The 24,138-nt window shown below is 41.4% G+C and overlaps 1 protein-coding gene across 2 annotated transcripts in view; it reads right to left on the minus strand.

The window, feature by feature from the left end:
* NR3C2 (nuclear receptor subfamily 3 group C member 2) overlaps positions 1-24,138 on the minus strand; it is a 362,756-nt gene that overhangs the window by 60,187 nt on the left and 278,431 nt on the right. Inside the window, exon 5 of one of the 2 annotated variants that reach the window (XM_008065056.2) lies at positions 5-64. The exons of the other annotated variant lie outside the window; for it this stretch is intronic. Within the exon in view, the coding sequence (XP_008063247.1) occupies positions 5-64 (60 nt within the window). The remainder of the gene's footprint in view (positions 1-4; positions 65-24,138) is intronic. 2 annotated transcript variants of the gene reach the window in all.

Genomic DNA, 24,138 nt, shown 5'->3' on the forward strand with positions numbered 1-24,138 from the left:
GGCTGCTGCTGCGGCTGTTCCTCGTGAATCCCTTTCAACTTTCCCAACTTCTTTGACTTTCGGGCTATAAAAAAGTCAGAAACGATAAGGGCAAATTAAATTTGTGTTTGAAATACATTGCATGCGGGAAGCTGAAATCACATACTGACACCCTTTTTTTGGTTGTTGTTGGAGACTCACTGTCGCCCAGACTGGAGGGCAGTGGCCGCTCCCGGCCACCGCAGCCTCGACCCGCTGGGCTCCGGCGATCCTTCCGCTCAGCCTTCCGAGTAGCTGGAACTACAGGCGCGCGCTACCACGCCCGGCTAATTTTTTTGATTTATTGTAGAGATGAGATCTCGCCAAGTTGCCCAGGCGGGTCTCGAACCCGCGGGCTTAGGCAATCCGACACTTTTTTTTTTTTTTTGAGTTGGAGTCTTACTCTCTTGCTCAGGTGATCCTTCTGCCTCAGCCTTCCAGGTAGCTGGGACCATAGGCATGTGCCACCACATCTGGCTAATTTTTTGACTTATTGTAGAGATGAAGTCTCATCATGTTGCTCAGGCTAGTCTTGGAGCCCTGAGCTCAGGCAGTCCTCTCGTCTCTACCTCCCAAAGTGCTGAGATTACAGGTGTGAGCCACCGCGCCTGGCACCACACAATGACTTATATTGGTTAGAGCATACTTCTCCTCTAAGCAGGTCTTGTTATGTCAATAGGAATATCAACTTTAAAAATATTCTATTAGGAGAACATGTTCAAAGTCCAATTATAATTACTTTGGATACCAGGAGAACAAATTTCTCCCTCCTTTCATTCATTTTGCAAAGCTTTACTGCTTGTCCCCTGTAAGATACTACATGTGCAACACAGGAACCCAGCTAAGATTTTCAGTTTACCCTGAAAATTCAGATATTCATCAAGTTTACCCTGTGCTCAACAAGTGTCCACTCTAGTAGGACCAGGAGAGCTAATGAATGTGTCACAAAGCTGTATTGCAGTGCAGATAGAGAAAGGTTCTGTGACAAAAATAAAAACAGCTAAAATGCAGTTCTAAATGCTTTAGATAAATTAACCAATTTAACCATTTTATGAGTAGATAATATTACGATGCTCATATTAGGATAAGGAGATAGAGACCAGAGAGGTTAAGAAGTCTAAGATCACACGGCCAGTACTTGTAAAATAGAGACAGGATTAAGAGGAAGGATAAATTATTCATTTGTTAATGTGATGGGAAGGGGAAGAGGTGAATGGGTGGGTGAGTAGATAATTGGGAAGATAGATGAATGAGAGAGAGACTTTAAGCAAATGAAAGCTCAGGGCCAGGCGTAGTAGCTCAAGCTTGTAATCCCAGCACTTTGGGAGGCTGAGGTGAGAGGACTGCCTGAGCCCAGGGATTCAAGACCAGCCTGGGTAACTTGGTGAGATCTCATCTCTACAATATATAAAAAAATTAGCTGGGCGTAGTAGCGTGCGCCTGTAGTTCTGGCTACTTGGAAGGCTGAGGTGGAAGAATCCCAGAGCCCAGCGGGTTGATGGCGACAGAGTGAGACTCTGACTTAAGCTCAGAATTGCCAAATTGAGTTTCTGTGGCAACAGCTTACTTGATAATTGTAGGGTTTTCAATTTATTTAAATATTCTCGAAGACACAGACACCTTCTACTTAATCCAAACATACCTGAGGAACTTACAGGTTACAACTCTGACATACGGTAGGACTACGCTACAGCAATTAACGTGATTTTAAAAATAATCATTCATGTTTACAATGACAGTCATCAATAGTAATCATCTTCATTCCAGAAAAACTTGCAATTCAGATAAAGGGTAAGCCATCATCAAACAACAGCTATATTATTTGTTGGAACTGGGCTTAAGAGATGAATAGGACATAATTCCCGTCTTTAAGGAGTTTAAAATTAACAACACAATGCTAACATTTCATTAAACTAATTTATAGACTATTTCCTTTAATAAAAGAACTGAGGCAAAAAAAAAATCTGATTTTTGGAACTGTTTCAACGGAAAGCAGATACTCGTATTCGTATATGCTCTTGGGAAGCTGAGGACAAGTATTGCCTACTAGTGCCAAATAGACAAAAGGTAACCAAGAGCTTCTGATAAATACATGAAAAAATAATCACAAAGTGCCCCCCAAAACCAAACACCTGCATAATCTAAAATGCTAGTCAATTTATGACCCTATAGGAGCTTGAGGAAGGGCAACCCCTTTGAGTCCCCTCCCACTGTGGGAGCTTTTCTGTCCTCTCAATAAATCCTCCATTTAAAAAAAAAAAAGAAAGAAAGAAAAGAAAGGAAGAAAGAAAAAAGAAAGAGTTTGAGGAAATCCTCGATATTATCAATGGGTCATTTGGGCAGTTAGATACCTGGAACTGGTTCTGTGTCACGTAAACTCTTCTCTAAGCCTCAGCTGATTCATCTGAGAAATGGGGATAATAATGTTTCCCTCTCTTATCTCACAAAGGACTAAATGGGTATGACAAAACATGCTGGAAATTATTGCTAACACCTAGAATAAGATTTCAATGTTACTTCCATTCTTTCCCATAATTTTGTAAATATTAAACTGTTCTCATCCTTGATAAGACTACATGTGATGAAAACCATAATTTAATTGACTACTGCCAAGGGTGATAGTTCCAAATTTTATTAAAAGTGATATTTGCTTGCAAATTAGTGATAAAACTCATTTGTTTTAAGCTTTAGGTCTACACTGTTGTGTGTATTCTCATGACTGATTTAAGGTCGATGCTATGAAATATCTCGATGAATATTGTTATTAATATTTTGAGCCAGGGTCTCACTCTGGTACCTAGGCTGGAAGGCAATGGCATGACCACAGCTCACCACAGCCTTGACCTTCTGGGTTCAGGCTATCCTTTGGCCTCAGGATCCTGAGTAACTGGAACTACAGGTGAGCACCACAATGCCTGGCTAATGTTTTGATTTTTTGTAGAGACGAGGTGTCAATATGTTGCCCAGGCTGGTCTCAAACTCCTGGGCTTAAGCTATCCTCTCCTGCCTCAGCCTCCCAAAGTACTGGGATTACAGATGTGAGCCACTGTGCTCAGCTGTAATATCATGAAGAAGACTTAATATTTTCTCTAGTTCTTATACATAAGGTTGTGGAATGGATCATTACACAGTAGTAAGGCTGTGGTCTGTAGCATAACTTTAACAGATTATCAACATCATGTTTAGCATTTCAGGTACATTTAACATTATGCTGCAATTTTGTGCCTATGTGTGAGACACTTAGAATTGAGTAATAATCTATACTTACTTAGATAGTTCAAGGTAATAATTATCTTTAGTGTGCAAATTCTTTAGCCAAGTGCATTTACCCAATATGTTTTCTAAAAGCACCAAGAATATAGTTACATAATTAATTATACTTCTGTCACTCAAAGTTATATTTCTAAAATGGCTGAAAACTGTATACATACTGTAATCTAAAATTTAAGCTCTTCAAAGTTAGCAATGTCTTATGTCTTTCTGTAACATCATATTATTTCTCATGATGCTTATGCATACTCAATAGATGTTTGTTGAAAAAATTTATCATATTTTCAAATTTTAATAAACTTTAACAAACCATTACATATACAAAATATTAATTCACTTCCCTGTGGGAAACACAGGCAAGCTTCTGAGATTTTATGATAAAATTTCTGAATTGTTAATTAGCATTCATTTTCAAATTTCTACTGTGTAATGATCCATTTGTGGAGTTATTACTATTAAAATGCTATCTCTAAAGTAAGAATAAGTTAATTTAGCATTTACGTTCCAAGCACATGTTTTATATGTTTTGAGCATAATGTCCCAAAGACCCTATGATTAGGCACTAGTCTTATTTCCATTTTTTTGGTGAAGAAACTGAATCACAGAGAGAGATGAACTCCTTTTTCAAGGTTGCAGGGCCTGTCAGTTCCAGGGAGAGGGTATGAATTCAGCCATAGCTCAGAGTTCATGCTTTTAACTTCTATCCTCTGTGCAATTTCTCTCCTCATTCTTTTATCTATATTTTATTTTTATATTTTAAGATTAGCACGAGCTTCCAATCCAAGTGCATAATTAAGATGTTTGCTAATTACGCTGGAGCCTTTTTGGCTAAAGATACTTAATGAGTGTGTTTCCATTATCTGAAGCATCAGTGGACATACATCTGGGGTCTTATCACTGTTTAGCACCTCATTAAATTAACATGGAATTAAGGGCCGCTGGGCTTGTTCCCACATGTTCCCAGGTGGCCAGAGCCACATACCATTTCTTTTTCTTTTTTTTTTTTTTGAGTTGGAGTCTCACTCTCTCACCCAGACTGGAGTGCAGTGGCCGCTCCCGGCCACCGCAGCCTCGACCTGCTGGGCTCCGGCGATCCTTCCACCTCAGCCTTCCGAGTAGCCGGAATTACAGGCATGTGCTACCACGCCCGGCTGATTTTTTTATTTATTGTAGAGATGAGGTCTCGCTGCCCAGGCGGGTCTCGAACCCGTGGGCTCAGGCAATCCACTCACCTCAGTCTCCCAAAGGCGCGGGATTACAGGCTGAGCCACCGAGCCCAGCATACCATTTCTTAACTGCCAGCAAAAGAGACTGTGTGTGTGTGTGGAGTCCATGAATGAAACATAAACGTCCCCTAGTCCCACTAAAACTCACTAAAGAGAGGAGTTACGCTTGTTCTACCTGGATGCTAGAATAGTCAGGATGTGCTTAGTGGCTACCCTCATGTGCCAAGTCCTTAATTACTAGCAGTATCTTGGCACCCACTTTGTCCTGGCACTGCTAGGGGACAGATTCTCCATGACTTGTTCCCCTAGGAAATGGCAATTGGGAGGCCTTGCCTCTTATGCTGACCAACATGCAAAGCTGCAAGTCGGGTGCATCTTGGTGGGACCCTATACATTGGGAAAAGTTTCTAATGGGATATTAAGATTCATAGAAAGTCTTGAAACATGGTATGGCAAGATTTCCTTTTTGAATGTAGCAGCATCCCCCTCTTTTTTTGAGCTGGGGTCTCACACTGTTGCCCAGGTTGGAGTATAGTGGCATGATCACAGCTCACAGTAGCCTCAACCTCCTGGGCTCAAGTGATCCTTCTGCCTCAGCCTCCAGAGTAGCTGGGACTACAGGCATGTGTCATCTGGATATTTTTTTTTTTGAGTTGGAGTCTCACTCTATCACCCAGGCTGGAGTGTAGTGGCATGCTCACGGCCACCCCAGCATCTACCTGCTGGGTTCCGGTGATCCTTCCACCTCAACCTTCCAAGTAGCTGGAACTTCAGACATACGCTACCATGCCTGGCTAATATTTTTTATTTATAGAGACGAGGTCTCGGCAAGTTGTCTGGGCTGGTCTCGAACCCGCAGGCTGAGGCAATCCATTTGCCTCGGCCTTAAAGTGCTGGGATTACAGGCTGAGTCACCGAGCCCGGCCACCCTCTTTATTTTTAAAATTTTTTTGTAGAGATGAGGTCTCACTATGTTGTCTAGATTGACCTCAAACTCCTGGACTCAAGCAGACCTCCCGCCTTGGCCTCCCAAAGTGCTGGGATGACAGGTATGAACCACCATGCCTGACCTGGAAATCTACACCCCTTTTGACACACTACTGGTATGCCAGCATGATGACTGGCTAAGAATTACCTCATTTTTGCATCCCACCGTAAGATGATGAAGTAAGCAGAGCTCACAAAGTATTTTCATCACTCAAAGATCATTTAGTCTTAGGAATGGTAATCAGGATAACTTTCCCTCTTCTGGAGTTGAATAAAGGATTGATATCTAGAAGAATATGGAATTTTTTCCATCATAACATTTCACTAAAGAAAATTAAAGTGAGAATTCTGTCACTGTAGAAATGTTCCATGCCAACCTATAAAATTTATGACTTGGCAATAAGCATTAGAGAGAATATATTAAGGTTATATTGAAATATGTATTTTCTGTTCACAGGTCAAATGCAATTACAGCCCATAAGAAAATAACAGCATTCTCTCCCTTCCTCCCATATTCTGAATCTTTAACAGATCATTTCTCTTACCATCCTCGTACATGGGGCACCCCTTTCAGCCCAGTGCCCCTTATTGTCCTTATTGTGATTTCCTCTCTTCCTCATCCTCTATAGCTGACTTGCATGACTTCTCTTTATCTTTTCCACTGCCAAAGGAGGAACACTCTAAGAGACAGGGAGACTGGAACTATAGATGCACGCCACCACGCCTGGCTAGTTGTTGTGATTTATTGTAGAGACAAGGTCTCACCAAGTTTCCCAGGCTGGTCTCGAACCCCCCGGGGCTCAGGTAATGTTCTCACTTCGGCATCCCGAAGTGCTGGGATTACAGGCATGAACCACCATGCCTGACCTGGAAATCTACACCCCTTTTGACACACTACTGGTATGCCAGCATGATGACTGGCTAAGAATTACCTCATTTTTGCATCCCACCGTAAGATGATGAAGTAAGCAGAGCTCACAAAGTATTTTCATCACTCAAAGATCATTTAGTCTTAGGAATGGTAATCAGGATAACTTTCCCTCTTCTGGAGTTGAATAAAGGATTGATATCTAGAAGAATATGGAATTTTTTCCATCATAACATTTCACTAAAGAAAATTAAAGTGAGAATTCTGTCACTGTAGAAATGTTCCATGCCAACCTATAAAATTTATGACTTGGCAATAAGCATTAGAGAGAATATATTAAGGTTATATTGAAATATGTATTTTCTGTTCACAGGTCAAATGCAATTACAGCCCATAAGAAAATAACAGCATTCTCTCCCTTCCTCCCATATTCTGAATCTTTAACAGATCATTTCTCTTACCATCCTCGTACATGGGGCACCCCTTTCAGCCCAGTGCCCCTTATTGTCCTTATTGTGATTTCCTCTCTTCCTCATCCTCTATAGCTGACTTGCATGACTTCTCTTTATCTTTTCCACTGCCAAAGGAGGAACACTCTAAGAGACAGGGAGACAACTAAGTAACCTGGTCATGAAACTAAAGGAAGGAGAGCCATCTTTCTACAGGTTTAACTGGTTGTGTGACAAACCACCCTCATTTGTACTAGTAGGAAAAAGCACCTACATGGATCTCAAGGCAATGCACATCAGTCGAACTGGGGCCAGGGTCCTAGGGCAAGCTGCTTTTATGAATACATGTTATCTTCTCAACTAATTATAAGGAAGTGACATTTCAATTGTTTGTAAATACACCTAGAGTGGTTAACAGAGTTGAAAAGAGGGTGCTTTCTTTTCTTTGTTGTTGTTTTTTTTGAGTTGGAGTCTCACCCTTATCACCCAGGCTGGAGTGCAGTGGCATGCTTACAGATACTGCAGCCTCGAACTGCCAGGCTTAGGCGATTCTTCCACCTCAACATTCCAAGCAGCTGGAACTATAGATGCACGCCACCACGCCTGGCTAGTTGTTGTGATTTATTGTAGAGACAAGGTCTCACCAAGTTTCCCAGGCTGGTCTCGAACCCCCCGGGGCTCAGGTAATGTTCTCACTTCGGCATCCCGAAGTGCTGGGATTACAGGCTGAGTCACCGTGTCTGGCTGAAAACAGGGTGTTTTCTAAAGTGTCTCTAAACATTCTCAGATTAATTCATATAATTTAACAAATTAACACATATTATTGATTTTGTTAGCATAGAAAACATACTTAGGCAAACCCAAACCCAACCTCTGATCACTCTAAAAGACATTTGAAATGTGGATCTCTGTATATTAAAATTGGAATTTTAAAGCTATCCATATATATTTTTATAACTTTTTTGTGACTGTTACAGAATATATTTGTCAATTGTTTAGGAAATAACTAATATCCACCCATTGTGTAGGGACAATGTTTTTTGTGAGCAATGTCGTGTTGACTAAAAAGACCTGAGGCCTGACAAGAGATCATGATCTCGGGGAAGTTGAATCAATACATAAAAAAGTAATTAGGTTTATAAAGCAGGTTAGGATACGTTTTGGGTCAGTGGCCTTGGCAATGTATTTGGAAAAAAAGACAAGTGCGGGAGAAATTGTTTTCTCTCCTTATGGGAACTCCCATTCCTGTCCCCTCTGTGGTCATTCCCACCATGCCCTGGTTTGGGGTGATTCAGATGACACTGAGGGCCTAAGGGGACCCGGCCACTTTCCTGTATGAGGATTCACCCAAAGTCAAGCACCACCAACTGGTCAGGGAGGAGAGTCAGTGAGGTCAAAGCCAGATTGAGCAGAGAGGTTCCAGGAAATCTGAGGGAGCCAGCACAAATGCTCTCTGATTTTATAGAGACAAAAACCAATTTCTGGAAGATGACCACCCCATGACAGAAATATGACACCTTTCCTATTGGAGACAGATAAGTAGCCAGTTAGGAGCAATGCTGAGTGCCTATGAGGTACTTCTGGGGCTAGATGGTTGATGAGCATGAATATTTTTATGGAATTTGTATTTTCTGTAATTATATTATTTTCTTCCTCCTCTAATACCTAACAAAAGTTTTTCATTTTTAAAAAAATGCCAGTTAGACTTAGGAATGTGTGTATACAAGAGGACATGCGTGGGGAGGCCTCCATCGTGGGCCTGGGTTTTAAAGCTGAGACCCCATGTCTTCGAGTTTCTGGCCAAGATAGGGATTGCATTAAGCAAAGCAAGAACCTCAGAGGACACTCAGAACCATCAGGGAAATAGCTTCCTATGATCACCTCTGTTGATGGAGAATGCTGCTGGAGCTTTCTACTTCTGAATCTTGGCTGGTTTTGAATTAAAACAAAGCAGATCACCACTGGACTGAGTGGAAGGGGCTCAGTCTACACTATAATTCCAAAGTTTCCTCTGTCATGTCTTAGGAAGAACTGTAGGCAAAGGAGGACCCGGGAGGTGGCCAGTGCCCCACAGCCAGGGTCGGGTGGACAGTGGGTTGACTCTATGTGACAACTCCTACTTGGACCCTGTTGTGCTGATGTATCCCTCCATGAAGTTCCAGAAGGTAGCAACAAAATGATAAATCCTCTACCCACAAAGCCCTACATAAGACACGCTTATGAAAGGATGACTGGGGCCGACTTCTTGTGGCGTTGTGAGAAACCCAAGCACAGTTTTAGAAACTTAAAGAGACATTTGCCAGATCAGGGTGAGTATCTCCTTTCTATTTCCATTGAGGTCAAGAAAAGATAGAAAAGGTTTAAAGGGCAGAAGAAAGATTTAGATAAGACATCAGGAGCATTTCCTCCAAGCATTCTGGAATGTTCTGGAGAGAGCGTGGAATGTACTACTAGCAAGAGCAAGCATTATACTTTTCTAAAAACTCTCAAGTAACAGGTGGGCCGGTACCCTGTTTGGCTGAGTGCTAATCTGCCCTAAGGGAGAAGAAAGCGAGTAAATGAGTTACAGAGGCCTAGTGGCCCCACGATGGAAGTAAGACCCTCTGATGTACGTTCCTGCCTTGTATTTATTTGAAAGGAAACTCTCTGATTCATACTTTTCTGAAAAAACAGGAATCAATCCCTTATACTTGCAAGTGTGGAAAGAGATGATTTTAGAAATATTTTTCCAAACTATGCACAAACTACATACTATATACAAAGTACTGTGATCTCAGAAAGCACTCTTGGAAGACCATCCAGCACCATGGGGAGAAACACTACCTCCGAACATCCTGTATGCTCCTTTCTCTACCCTATGTCCTCCCACCCTCTCTTTCTAAAACCTGTTTCACCGTTATCAAGTGAGTTGTTTGTTTGCTCAGTCTTGTATTTAAAATATAATTCTGGTTTCTCCTAATCCTTGGATTGCATAATTTTATAAGTGGGGAAAATAGTAAATAGCTATCATGAGCTGAGAATCTATAGGTCAGGTACTAAGATAGGACCATTTAAAAATATCCCATTTACTCTTCCTAAGCACCCTATGAGGCAGGTGCTGTGTTGCACAGAGAGATGAAGTGACTTATTGTAACGCTGTGGAAAACTGCACTAGAGAAAAACCCTCACATTTGCAGACAACATCTGGAAGTTAAAGGGGTTGAGAGGAGAGTCGACAGCCAAAATGATTTTTCTAAATTATCCATACGGTTACTATTGGATCACCTTTATGAAGAGACTAGTCTTTTAAGTAGGAGGCATATAAAACCTGTGCCGATAGACAGGATGTTTTTATTTCTGATTTCCTCAGCAGCACACTTCTTCACACTCAGGGGCTATTACTATTGTAGACAACCCAGGCTTCTTGCTTTTGCTACTTGTTATGACACCTTAATTCTAATTGGAGAAGAAATTTAAGGGGGCAAAAATCAAACTAGTCTATATAAACCAACAGAATGTACTGGAGGAAGAACTTACTACTTCTGATTAAAGATGAAGTTCCTAAGCTCCACTGCAACCGATAATTGAATTCTTCAGACAAACGCATTATTTAAATATAAATATAAAAATCAAATTAATATTCTTTAGAAAATACAGAGTATTTATCTGCTTTGTAAATTCTTTTTCTCTGGGAATAACTGTACTGAAGATTGATATAGGTGTGTGTTAAACAACACACAGAAAACTAATAAGCAAAAAAGAAAACCTCCAAGTAGTTTTATAATACGTGGACAATAAGAAAAACAGCACTATAATAGCTGTGGTCACACAGCCAAAGGCCCCTCCCTCAGTCAAAAAGTTAATTCTTTAACAGCTGCAAGGGCTGCCTTCCTGGCATATGTTTGAGCAGAGAATTTATTACACGAAACACGATCTCATTGGGCACGCAGGGTAAATAGACTCATTAAGAATGTTTTATGAAGAAACATTACTGTTCTAACAAGGTCACGGGGTGAATAAGGTATGAGAAAGAGGCAGAAGGCAGTGACCTGGAAGGAAACAGACTACAGCTCGCACCCAGCTTAATTTATTCTGCCTTCCCAAGTTCTAGCATGATCTTCCGTGATCCTCAGGTGCTGGGGCACACACCCGTAGAAAACCCACAGGAACGGCTCTGTGCCCACCTCCTCAAAGCGGCAGGTCTACTCCAACAGGGTCTACCTTAAGAAATTGCATGTACAAAAGCAAGAGCTTACCAAATAGATAGATGAGGGGAATATTTACAGTAAATAATGAGATTTTTCTTCACAAAATTTTAAGAAGATTCCTTGGATGAGCACTTAAAGAACACTTAAAATACAATACATGCATGTTTGTTTGCACATCACTCTCAGGTATGTTTTAATTATTTGATTCTCCCTTTAAGCATTTGCTGCTACTTTACTGCAATGGTTTCCATATCCTGGTTCCTCGATTATACCTAGTGGCTTAGAAGTACTGAAGACTTCTAAGGCAACTAAAGAAGTGGCTTAAATTCAATTTTAGAGTGTTTTTTAATGATTAGGATAATTTGTATACATAGGAAATAAAAGCTATTAATGATAAATGAAAAATATACAGACTTGGGGAGCTGTTTTATCTCCAATGCTAATTTTCTTCAAAATATTTCTTCCCTCTTGGCTTAATATTCTTTTGGGAAAATAATTACTCATGGCTACATCATTATAATTTTAATTATTTTTTTCAAGGACTATTACTTGACTGCCTACTTTATTCTAAAAAATCTTAATTTTCATCAATTCAGAAGTAATCCTTTACATTATTGAGATGAAAAGTAAGCTGAATTTTACTCAAGACTACCAAGGTTGAGATGATAACTGAATGATTACAAATTATTCAAAATGCTTAGTAAGAAAAAGAACTGATGAGGCAGATAACCACACAGAATCTATTAATCCTGCAAGTTGATACATAAAGTATATTTTGTGCATATTGGTATAACACAGAAAATGGTCTGTATTTCTGAGGATTATCACTCTATTATGAAGAACATTTTACAAATAAAAGACAAAGAAACCAAGCAGAATTTTAAAAATACATCTTTGTGTTAAAAGCTAATACTAATATGAAAAAGCATGAGCATAATAATCAGTACATATTAATGAGTTAACAGGATGCTACTCAAGTTGGGAGGAAAAATTAAATAGGCCCGAGGATAGAGCAAACAAATGCTCATGTTTATAGCTTTCAAACATTTCAAATAAATATTACCCCACATTTTATTCCACTGACATTATCAAAATGAGTCTAAATTAAGAATTAGTAGTAGCCAATGATGCATGTACTTGGGGGAAAAAAGTTATTTTTCTAGGCTGGGATCTCTTCAGGATACAGGCTGAATTGGTCTGGAAACTCCCAGAGAAAGCGGAGCCAAACCAAAGGGCCTTTTTTTGAATAAGTGATTCTCTTGCAGTTGCTTCCGTGCTTTCATGCCCACTTTTCTCTGTACATGGGGCACTGTAGCATTCCAAGGTGCTGTGATGATGTCTTATGCTGGCAGGAGTCAGGGCACTGAAGACTGGGGAATGCACAGAGCCCCACCAGGATGGGGGCGGACGCGCAGGCCGGCCCTGCCCGGCTCTGTTTACAAGACTCACTTCTATTTTTTCATTTGGTGTCCTGCCACAGTGTAAATTCCAGAGCTTTGGTGACTCTCTTAAAACCTAATTCAGCACAGCAGGCTGAACAAACGCTTCTTTAAAAGAAGATGCTTTCCATTTCGGTTGCAAAAGTATTCTTTGTACTTATGTCATTTAACCAGAACCCCCTCCACCCTCCAAAGAATAAAGGTCCAAGAGAGAATTTAAGAAAGTTCTTAACAAATAAGATGTGAACTCACTGAAAATAAACTTCTAGGAGGAATGTAACATTAAAGGGCTTTTTATTCTCAGTGATTCCTCATCATTCGTGTTTTTCGTTCATGAGATTGAACCATGGACTTAGATGGAGACAGTCAGCCGTTATCCATCAAAGCTGTCCTGAGGAGGACTTCTGGAGAGTTTTATTTAAGCAGTTCAGGAAGGATAACTGGGTCACTTCTGAAAGTTTTTAAAAAATTTTTTTTCCTGGTGGCGGGAGTGGAGAGGGTGCAATTCACATTTAAATCACTGTTATTCTTCAAGTAGCATCACATTTACAATACGAATATTAAACAAAAACAGTTTTTGTTCCTTCTCTCCAACTGTTTGCTACTTCCTTGTTAGTATTTACTTTGGTTCCAAAAGCAGGTTTCCCTTCAGTTGAAACAAAGACTGCAGGCACGTGGTGATTTTAACGCTCCTGTCTGTGGCGCCGAGGAATGGAGGGTCTTTGATGGATAATTTCACTGATGTCTTTGTTAGTGTTAGGACAAATCCCTCCTGGTATCACAGGGTGCCCCATAGCTGTCACCCTGGAGCAATGCTCTTGACTGAGAGTCAGTTCTTCACTGCTGACTTAGGTTAAGGCCAATTTCATGCTATGATTTTCAAATGAATGATGTGGTTCTAAGTCACATACCATGTACAACTCAATTTGTAACCCCTATAGTAATTTTTAGCACCTATAACCTTCCCTTTTGAGATTTCTATCCTTTAATAATATATTTTGGCCCCAGAGAATTAGAATTTCACTTTTAGATTAAAAAATTCTCCCTTCACAGATAAGATTATACAGAATAAAGGTCACGAGGCAATGCCCAACATAATGATACACTCTGTATTCATTTGTTTGGTTTCTGGATTATTATGCTTAGAACTTGTCTCAGTATTTTATTGCATTGCACACAGTAGGCATTAAATAAGTGCTTACTGAACAAAGGGAAGAATAAACAAATGGATGAATGCTTTGCAGATCTTCTATAACTAGGTTAGATTTCTTAATGTGATGACCACAGCCACAATTCTCTAATAATGCTTTAAAGAGAAAGAGGATGTTAAGTGTCACCCTAAATCCCAACAAACTAGACTGGTCTACATAGAAAACAGCTCGAACCAAGGCTCAATCCAGACTCAGTCTGATACAAAAAAATAAGTTAGTTTAACTAACTTGCAAGAAGCAACATGCCAAACACAGTAGCAGTGGGTCTGGAAGCTCCGTGACCAGGGGGACCTGCTGCTAGCTTCTGTGGCCAGACAGCAAACTAGAAGGCAGCCTTGCCACTTGAGGGAGTCTAAAGAGAGATTTTTTTTTTTTTGAGTTGGAGTCTCACTCTGTCGCCCAGACTGGAGTGCAGCGGCTGCTCCCAGCTACTGCAGCCTCGACCTGCTGGGCTCCGGCGATCCTTCCGCCTCAGCCTTCCAAGTAGCTGGAACTACAGGCACGCGTTATCATGCCCGGCTAATTTTTTGATTTATTGTAGAGATAAGGTCTCGCCAAGTTGCCCAGGCGTGTCTCGAACCCGCGGGCTCAGGCAATCCACTCACCTCAGCATCCCAAAGGCGTGGGATTACAGGCTGAGCCACCGAAGCCGGCTGAGATTTTTTTTCTTTTTTTTTAAATGGAGACGCTCGCTGGACGTGGTGGTTCATGCCTTATAACCCCAGCACTTTGGGAGGCTGAGACAGGAGGACTGCTTGAGCCCAGATGTTTGAGACCAGCCTGGGTAACATAGTGAGATCCTGTCTCCACAAAAATTAGCCAGGCACGGTAGCATGTGCCTGTAGTTCCAGCTACTCAGGAGGCTGAGGTAGAAAGACCATCTGAGCACAGGAGTTCAAGGCTGGGGTGAGATAAGATCGTGCCACTGCACACCAGCCTGGCCAACAAGAGTGAGGCCGTGACTCCAAAAACAAAACAAAAACAAAAACAAAATGGAAGAAGCTAAAAAGAAATGCTCTTTAAGTCTTTTTACTGCCATAGAGGAACCACATTCTAGTGATAGATTTCAGAAAAAGAGGCAGTCTACATCCCTAATCTTAGGGCCCAATAAGCATCACTGAAGGAGATAAAGCAGCATTGGTGAAATTATGGGAAATATTCTTGCCCTTGACCTATTCCATCCTTGTGGGACGGGTGGGAGATGCGGAGAAAGGCTATGATTGATCTCTCCTGCTCCAAATGCCATCATCAATACAAGGTTTTAGTACCTAAACTGAGCACACTGAGTACCTAAACTGAGCCTTCTAGAACCAGAAGGGACTTCACAAAACATCCAATTTAATCTCATTTTCAATTAGAGGAAAAAAAATTCCAGAAAGATGGACTAACTTGCCCAACATTCAGCTGGCAGAAGGGACACATACACCGAGTTTTATCATTTCAAGGTCAGGGGCCTGTTGTCAATGTCAGCATCAGAATTTGCATGGAGGAGATGCTTAGAGAAATGTGTGGAAACATATATTCTTGATAAGACATTTATTTATGTTTATTAACAGTAGGTTCGAAGGCATTTTATGAAAATTACGAGGACAAGGCTAAAGACCTCTCCTAAGGTCATCTGACAACCACTGTAATATGTTTAATTTGGTGTCAACACACAACCATCCACATGGAAGTCCAGATTTTTAGAAAGTAGTTTCTTCAGAATGATTATGGGAAGCTACCAAAATTGGATCACAGAGTTATTCATGGCTAGCTAGTTAGCAGACAGCCAGTGTCTGTACGGTTGTGAGCTGTCACACCTGTGTGGAAGGATGCCTATGTTGTGGTAGTAATGATATATTAAAAATATGCCTTCAGCAATGACCCCATAGTTGCTATGTATCATTCTAAATGTAAATTTCAAAAAGATATTAAATAACTGCTGTAGACCTATCAACGTCCTGTGAATTGAAATTAATATATAATAACAAGTCAATGTCAGATATGAATTGAAATCCCTTAAGGCAGATAATCAAAATGGCATAAACATGCAATTTTCATAAGTACCAAGCAGTGTGTGGGTAAATAGATCATGTGTCCCTATGATAACCCTTACCATGTTGCCTTTATTGAACACGGCCTAACCTAATCTCTCTAGAGAGTAAATCTTTATTTTTATTTCTATTTTTATTTATTTATTTTTTGAGTCGTTGTCTCACTTTGTTGCCCAGCTAGAGTGCAGTGGCATGATCACAGCTCACCACAGCCTCAACATCCTGGACTCAAGCGATCCTTCTGTCTCAGCCTCCTGAGTAGCTAGGACAATAGATGCACACTACCATGCCTGGCTAATATTTGATTTTTGTTTGTTTGTTTTTGAGTTGGAGTCTCACTCGGTCACCCAGACTGGAGTGCAGTGGCCGCTCCCGGCTACCGCAGCCTCGCCTGCTGGGCAACAGCGATCCTTCCGCCTCAGCCTTCCGGGTAGCCGGAATTACAGGCATGCGCTACCATGCCCGACTGATTTTTTGATTTATTGTAGAGATGAGGTCTCGCTGCCCAGGCTGGTCTCGAACCCATGGGCTCAGGCAATCCACTCACCTCAGCCTCCCAAAGGCGCGGGATTACAGGCTGAGCCACCGAGCCCGGCTAATATTTGATTTTTTTGTGCAGACAAGGACAACATAGAATATGTTGCCCAGGCTAGTCTCAAATTCTTAGGCTCAAGTAATCTTCCCTCCTTGGCCTCCCAAAATGCAGAGATTACAGGTGTGAGCCACTGTACCCAGCTGGGGAGTTCATCTTTCATAACATTTCAGGTGCATCCGTTTGGTTAAGAAATCACTTATTATTATAAAGAATTATTCTCAATGTTATCAGAGGTTGTAGCCCATACTTTTTTTGCCTACTTGGATCATAAGCTTAAAAAACTAAACACAATTTTAATCTTATATTTGCAGGGAGCTCCTATTAGCCAGCTTCTTATGAGGCATACTATGATATATTACAAAAAAGGCAGGTAAAAGTAATTAGAATTCTGGAGAAGACATTCCGTGATACATACTATCCAGCTATTTGGACAACTTGTAAGGACCAAACAAGAATACAAATAGCTTCTCTATCCCCAACCACATTTTAATTTACTTACTTCCCAAAGTATAAATACTAAAAGCAATGGATATTTCAAGGGCTTAATAAAAGTAATGGGCTATAACGGAGAAGTTCAAATGAGAAAGGATCTTAAAAAAACGAAGACAAGCACAAGGCCAACGACTACAAAAACAAAGATGATCACACTGCTTCTCAAACTGTGGTCCACGGATGATCTTACAGTCACCTGGAAGCTTGTTCAGGATGCAGTCTTTGGCCACCCATGGTCTACATGTCAGAGGATCTATAAGTGGGGGCTAGGAGTCTTCATTTTTTTTTGAGTTATAGTCTCACTCTGTCACCCAGGATGGAGTGCAGTGGTATGCTCACAGCCACGGCAGCCTCGACCTGCTGGGCTCAGGCGACCATTCCGCCTCAGCCTTCCAAGTAGCTGGAACTACAGGCACATGCTACCACACCTGGCTTATTTTTTAATTTATTGTAGAGACGAGGTCTCACCAAGTTGCCCAGGCTGGTCTTGAACCCCTGAGTTTAAGCAATCCTCTTGCCTTGGCCTCCCAAAGTGCTGGGATTACAGGCTTGAGCTACTGCACCTGACCGAGTCTTCATTTTCAACAAACTCCCCATATGATTTTTTCCTGCACTTTGAAACTGAGGACTACTAACCTAAAGGTTCTGAATGAGATTAGAGAAAAAGGGAGAAACAGAGAGAAATTGGGGAAAAGTGGTTTTAAAACGAAGGTAAGAAAGAAGGAAGGGAAAGAGAGGCATTACAACTCTGGTCTACACCAGGGCTTCTCAACTTTATTGACATTTTGGGCTGGATAATTCTTTGCAGAGGAAGTGTCCTGTGCGTTGAAGGGTGTCTAGCAGCATCTCTGGTCCTCTTCTCACTAGATGCCAGGAGCAATCTACCAACCCCTAGTTGTGAAAATCAGAAATGTTTCCAGACTGCCAAATGTCACTTCTGGGGGTAAAAACACCCAAGTTGAGAATCACGGGTCTACACTAAGGAAGTTGTTAAAAACAAGAACAGTAAGCTAGAAAGATAATGAAATCTCTAGGCTATATAAAAAAAAAAAATCAAATAAGAAATGAAATAAGAAGCATGCTAATTCATTATGCTCCTAAAGTTAGTTTCTTTAATAGCAGAAGTCATAAACTGGAAAGCAAACCAAGCATAATAAAAAATTCATTCTCATCTTTCAAAATTTGGCATATTGCACACAAATATTTGCATTTCTGACATTTCTTGGGAAAAAAATTCTTAAAATCTGGCAATACCTGTTTCCTTCTATGGTAACACACAGCTGGAACTGAGAACTAGCTACTCCCTTTTGATGGAGAGCTCATTCCCCTACCCATATGCTTTATAGATAGGTGGATTCTATGAAAGATTCCTAGGATATATCATTAGTGTTGTGAGAGATTAGAAGCTATTCATCTATTTAGAACTTACATTTGTTTCCTAGATGCCCAAGTCTTAGTAGTAGTGCCACACTTTAAAACTGCAAACATAATTTACAAGCAACACAAGCACAAAAACACAAGCTCACTAGAGAAATCCCCAAAGTTGAGTGTAATCAGAATATCAGGTTTACAAATCACAAGGCATGACCAAGCACCTGGCCACACTCGGAGGGCGTGTGTACTGATTGACAAGTGCATAGCCTATATGTTATTACACTCATAAAATAATGAGTAATGACGGACTGATTTCAACACTCTCACATTAAAATTCAAGCTGGGCCTTTATACAATAGACCTCCTTACTGGGCATCCATTAAAAAGAATACGTGTTCCTGGGATGAAAAAGGGCCTCCTCCAAATATATTCTTCCTTCAGCTGTGTTCCTAGTCCTACGCCCCCCGGTCAACTTCCTGCTGATACCACCTGGAGGTAAAAAGGTCCACACCCCTAAGTTTACAGCTCATTTCTCATCTTTAAGTGTTGCACCTCTTTCCCCATCTCATGCCAATTTAAGTATACAATTCAACATGACTACACTGTGAAGGAATTTCTAGGTATAACTAACCCCTGCGGAGTTACTTCCATCATGAGTGCGGCTTCACACTCCTCAGTTATCCAGGCAGACATTTTTCTTAGGGCTGAATGCCTCATAGGGCCTTTCTGATAGCACTCTCTTTTTTCAGCTGGCAGGTGTCTCTATTTCCCAGGAGTGGAGCCACAATATTGTCTTTGTGTTTATTGTCTTAACTACAGTATTCCTTATTTCTATTCTACTCAACTGGCCACCAGACATAGGCTGAACATTCCCATCCATGTTGAAGTTCTTGGGAAGACAGGCATTCCTCCTACCTAAAATCATCAGGTATCCGCAACTTGGACCTTGGATTATATCTGTTCTGGAAACATGGATTCCAGTAACTTAGTTAATTATCCCTGCATTTTTACTCCGCCAAGCTCCTCAACTCAATCTTCATCTTAACCTACTCATTTTGGGTTTGTACCACTCCTTTGGCTCGCTTTTCTTTCCATTCTCTTATCTTTGCCTTTTTACATTTATTTGGGGGGCTCAAATCTCTAGCCCTTTACTCTAAGTCAACTCATCCTAACTTCCTCTTACCTTGAACTTAATGTTCCACTACAAACCATCTAATCAGGACTAGAATTTCCTCCTTAATAGCACCAACAGTGATCCCAACATCCCATTTTCCTCCCATGCTAGTGGCAAGAATTGTAGTTAAATTAGCATAATCAAGAAGTTCAAGAATCACTTAAAATTCCTCATCAATGATTGAAGAGCTATGCCAAACCTTTTCTGCACTATATCATCATTTAAGAAGTTGTCAAATTATACTATATAACTCAATATTAGGATCAAGACTTGTCATAAGTTTCTTGGAAACTGCACCCTTCTGGTGCAGAGATGGAAAAAATAATATTGTAACCAACATAACTTTGTTAAAATACCATCCTTGGAATCTTTGCTATGGGGTTGGTTTTAAAACAAAGTCCTTGTGTCTTTAAAAACTTCATAATCCTGTAATCCCAGCACTTTGGGAGGCTGAGGAGAGGGGATTGCCTGAGCCCATGGGTTTGAGAACAGCCTGGGCAGCTTGGAGAGAACTCATCTCCATTACAATAAATCAAAAAATTAGCCGGGTGTGGTAGCACGTGCCTATGGTTCCTGCTACTTGGAAGGCTGAGGTGGAAGGTTCACCAGAGCCCAGCAAGTCAATGCTGGGGTGGCCGTGAGCGTGCCACTGCACTCCAGTCTGAGTGACAGAATGAGACTCCAACTCAAAAAAGAAAAAAAAAAAAAACCAAACAACAACTCCATAATCAAACAGATTTCCCCCCCTAAATTCAGTTTAATAGTATATAAGCCAGATTTAACTGCATGTTCATTCATTCAGTTATTCAGTAAGCATTTACTAAGTATCTACTGTGCTAAGGGTTCTGAATGTAAAGACGAAAGGACAATCTTGTTCCTGAGAAGTTCAAAGACTACTTGGCAAGAAATATCAATAAACAGAGAATTATAATACAATGTGATGAGTGCTATTAAAAAGGCTTTGGGAAAACAGAGAAGGTACCAATCAACTGCATCTAAGGAAGTCACAAAAAGATGAGAGGAAAAGTCTAAATAAACTATAAACATATATAACATTTAAGATGGTCTAAAAAGGAATAAACATTCTCTCCAGCAAAAGGCTGACCTGTGAGGGGTGAATTTGTTCTGGAGGTGGTAGGATTCTGAGGTAGGTCAGATGTAGGTAATGGAGACTTGTGAATGGAGGGGAGGACGACGGAGGCCATGTCAGAACTGTGTGACCCAGGTACGACTGGAAGGTTGTGAGCAAGAATTCAGGGTGACTTTACGAAAAGGAGGGGTGGTGTTGGGCAGAAAGGGGAGAGAGGGGAATGAGGTGGGTAAGCAGACAGGAGTCAGGAAGGCATCTAGAAACCACAGACTGGCAATGTGTTTTTGTTGAACATAGGTCATTCCATAATGTGGTGGACAGAATAACAGTTCCTGAAAAACATTCACCTCCAGATCCCAGGAATTTGTGAATGTGTTACCTTGCATGGCATGAGAGACTCTTCGGATTTAATCAAGTCACAGATTTTAAGATAGGAACATTAGCCTGGATTGTCTGGGTATGTGCAATGCAATCCCAAGGGTCCTTATCAGTGAAAGATGGCAGTAGGAAGAGAGAGGGAGAGGCAGCTGTGGCAACGGAGGTGGCAGTGATGTATGTAACCTGGCTCTGAAGACGGAAGGGGGCCACGAGCCAGAGAATGTGGGCAGCTCCTAGAAGGTGGAAAAACAAGCAAGTGGACTCTCTCCTACAGCCCCTCAAAAGCACATGGCCTGCAGACACACAGCTTGTAACCCAGTGAGACCTATTTTGGACTTCTGACCTGCAGAACTTTAAGATAATAAATGTATGTCACTTTAAGCCAACAAGCATGTCATTTACTACAGTAGCTATATGAAAGGAATACACATAGGAATTCAGGTGGCTCTTTCTGGGCTCTCCTGAGTGTCTGGTGCAAATGAGAGGCCCAGGTTGTGGCTGACAAAAAGAGCCCTGTCATTCAATCTGCAATGCTGACTCAGCAGGAACTGTGTTCCCCCAGCGTCAAAGCAGAGGAAGCAGGAGTAAGGAGAAGCCGCTGACTGTGTGGAGGGCCCAGAGGGGCAGGTGGCAGGAAGAGTCACACAGGACAATTCTTGGGAGTGGCTCAGAAGCTTTTAAGGGACAGGGGAGAGAGAAGAGACAGAAAGGGGTGTGTGTGCTTATGAGTTGAAAACCAACTAGCATTGTGTTCCCTACTTTATGTGTAGTCCTAGAATCTCATTTGCTTTGAATTTCAAATAACTTAAGAGGAAGTTTTAGATTTTATTAAAGAAAAAAAAAGTAAGCCATATCATTTGAGAAAAACTCAACTGCTGAATATGAAAGCCTATTTGGGAACCGGACAGTTTAGTGAGTCTCAGAATACATAAATCCAATAAAAGTCAGCTCCTTTTAAGTTTCTCCTTTGCTCTGGATATGTTTTTTAACTCTAGAGTATGAGAGGAGACACCCCAAAACCCAGAATTATCTTTTGGAGGGCAGGCCCCTTGTAGTACAGGCTTCTCCCGCTAAGTTTAGTGTTCTCGAAACCCATCAGCAATGGTATACCGGCTAGCACTGTTGTGAGAGGCTGCGTTCAGCTTATAATGACATGCTTATTGGCTTAAAGTGACACACATTTATTATCTTCAAGTTCTTCAGGTCAGAAGTCCAAAATGGGCTTCTGGGCTAGAATCAGTATGTCTGCAGGCCATGTGCCTTTTTTTGTGGGGGAGGGGGGAGAGTCTGCCAATGCGTTTGTCCATTTCATGATAGGTGATTTACAGGAAAAACCTGCCCACAGAGCACTGAGTATTCAGCAGTTTTTGATCAAAAAGGTATGACCCCCTCCCTATCCATCTGATTTCACTCCAGACTTTTTTGTTGTTGCTGTTTCCCAGAAACATGTCCTCAAAGGAAAATGCTTTGCCAGTGTGGAAGAGGCGAAACAAAAAAATGGCAGAAGTACTAAAAGGCAGCAAAATGGACAAGTTCAAAAGTTGTTATGAGCAATGGAAAACGCATCTTGAGAGATGTATCGCATCAAATGGAGAGTTCTTGAAGGTGACTTGCATTTAAACATGTAAGAATAAACACAAAATTTTTTATAAATAAATTCTGGGCTTTTTGGGTCCCCTCATATTTTCATCAAACCTCTTATAATACCCAAAACCCAGATGGAAGATTTTTCTCTAACATAGAACAACTGGAAAGCAAACAATATCACTACTCATATTATCTGAAAAGTTGAATGACGTGACCCAAGCCATCTCTATTGAGGAAGGATGACCGGGTGGCTCAAGGGGTTATCTCCTCTGAGGAATGAATCCCATGGAGGGAACTGACCTGCTGAGGGCTTGGAAGACACCAGCCACGCACAGACATCTCCTTCTTATTCTGCTGACTACAAGCAAGAGAGAAGACAATCACAGTGGGAGGGTGTGGGGGACAGTTGTAACTCCAGCTCCCTTTTCCCTGCCAGCCTCTCCACAGTCAGTGCACATGTCTATACCTTTCCCAAGGCTGAGGTGGAGATAGGTGAGCAGAAGTGAGGTGACATTTCAGGTGACATCTCCAGCTTGGTTTCTTCTCTTCTAATGAAGAGAAAGAAACCTCCAGGTTGCTTTCTTCTCTTCTAATGAATCACAAGTCACTCCAGAAACCCTCTTCCTCCCACTCAATCTTCTTCCTGAGATAGTTCCCCACTCCTGACTGTCAAACACAGAGAAGTAGAGTCATTGTTTCGATGTTTGTCCTCTCTGAAGATATGGGACCCACCTTCATCTTGTATTTGGAACTCTCTACCCCACATGTTTGCAGCATTTAAATGTACAGTTTATCAGGTTGGGCTCAGTGGCTCAGTCTGTAATCCCAGCACTTTGGAAGACGAGGCCAGGAGACTGCTTGAGCCCATGGGTTTGAGACCAGCCCGGGCAACTTGGCGAGACCTTGTCTCTACAATCAATAAAAAATTAACTGGGTGTGATAGTATGCGCCTGTAGTTCCAGCTACTTGGAAGGCTAAGGCAGAAGTATAGCTGGAGCCCAGCAGATTGACGCTGGGGTGGCCGTGAGTGTGCCACTGCACTCCAGCCTGGATGACAGAGTGAGACTCCAACTCAAAAAAAAAATGTGCAACTTATCACATATATTTAAAAGTGATTGGTTAGTGAGACACAATACTGGGAAGTCAGTGGACTAAAGGCTAATATGTCACTTTGTAAGGCTATTAGGTTTGGCAAGAAAAACACAAATACATTAACTAGAAACATCATTTTCAGGGACTTCTCTCAATGAAGAAATATTTTCAGAATGCTGACGAGTTGTTTCCTTAAAAAAAGACAAAATAACATTAAATAGACGATAAAACAACAAAAAGTAAAGGGCTTTAAAAACCCAGTGAAAGAATTTTCTTATCCTAAGGAAAGTGTTGTCAAAGTCAACAGCCCCTGGAACAGTGGTTCCCAGCTCTAGTGAACTGACGTCCACCATACAGAGTTCCATGAAAGCAAGGATGCTCCTTTCAGAATGACTGCAGGACAATCTCCAGGAGCAGGGCATGAGGGAGTATGTTTAAGAGAATGAGTTAGCCAGGCTCGGTGGCTCAGCCTGTAATCCTGTGTCTTGGGAGGCTGAGGTGAGTGGACTGCCTGAGCCCGAGGGTTCGAGACTCGCCTGGGCAACCTGGTGAGACCTCATCTCTACGATAAATCAAAAATTAGCCAGGCGTGGTAGCGTGCGCCTGTAGTTCCAGCTACTTGGAAGGCTGCGGCGGAAGGATTGCTGGAGCCCAGCAGGTTGAGG

The sequence above is a fragment of the Carlito syrichta genome, unplaced genomic scaffold (genome assembly GCF_000164805.1).
Source record: "Carlito syrichta isolate Samal-C Ts95f unplaced genomic scaffold, Tarsius_syrichta-2.0.1 Scaffold308142, whole genome shotgun sequence".
In the NCBI taxonomy this organism is placed as follows: Eukaryota; Metazoa; Chordata; class Mammalia; order Primates; family Tarsiidae; genus Carlito; species Carlito syrichta.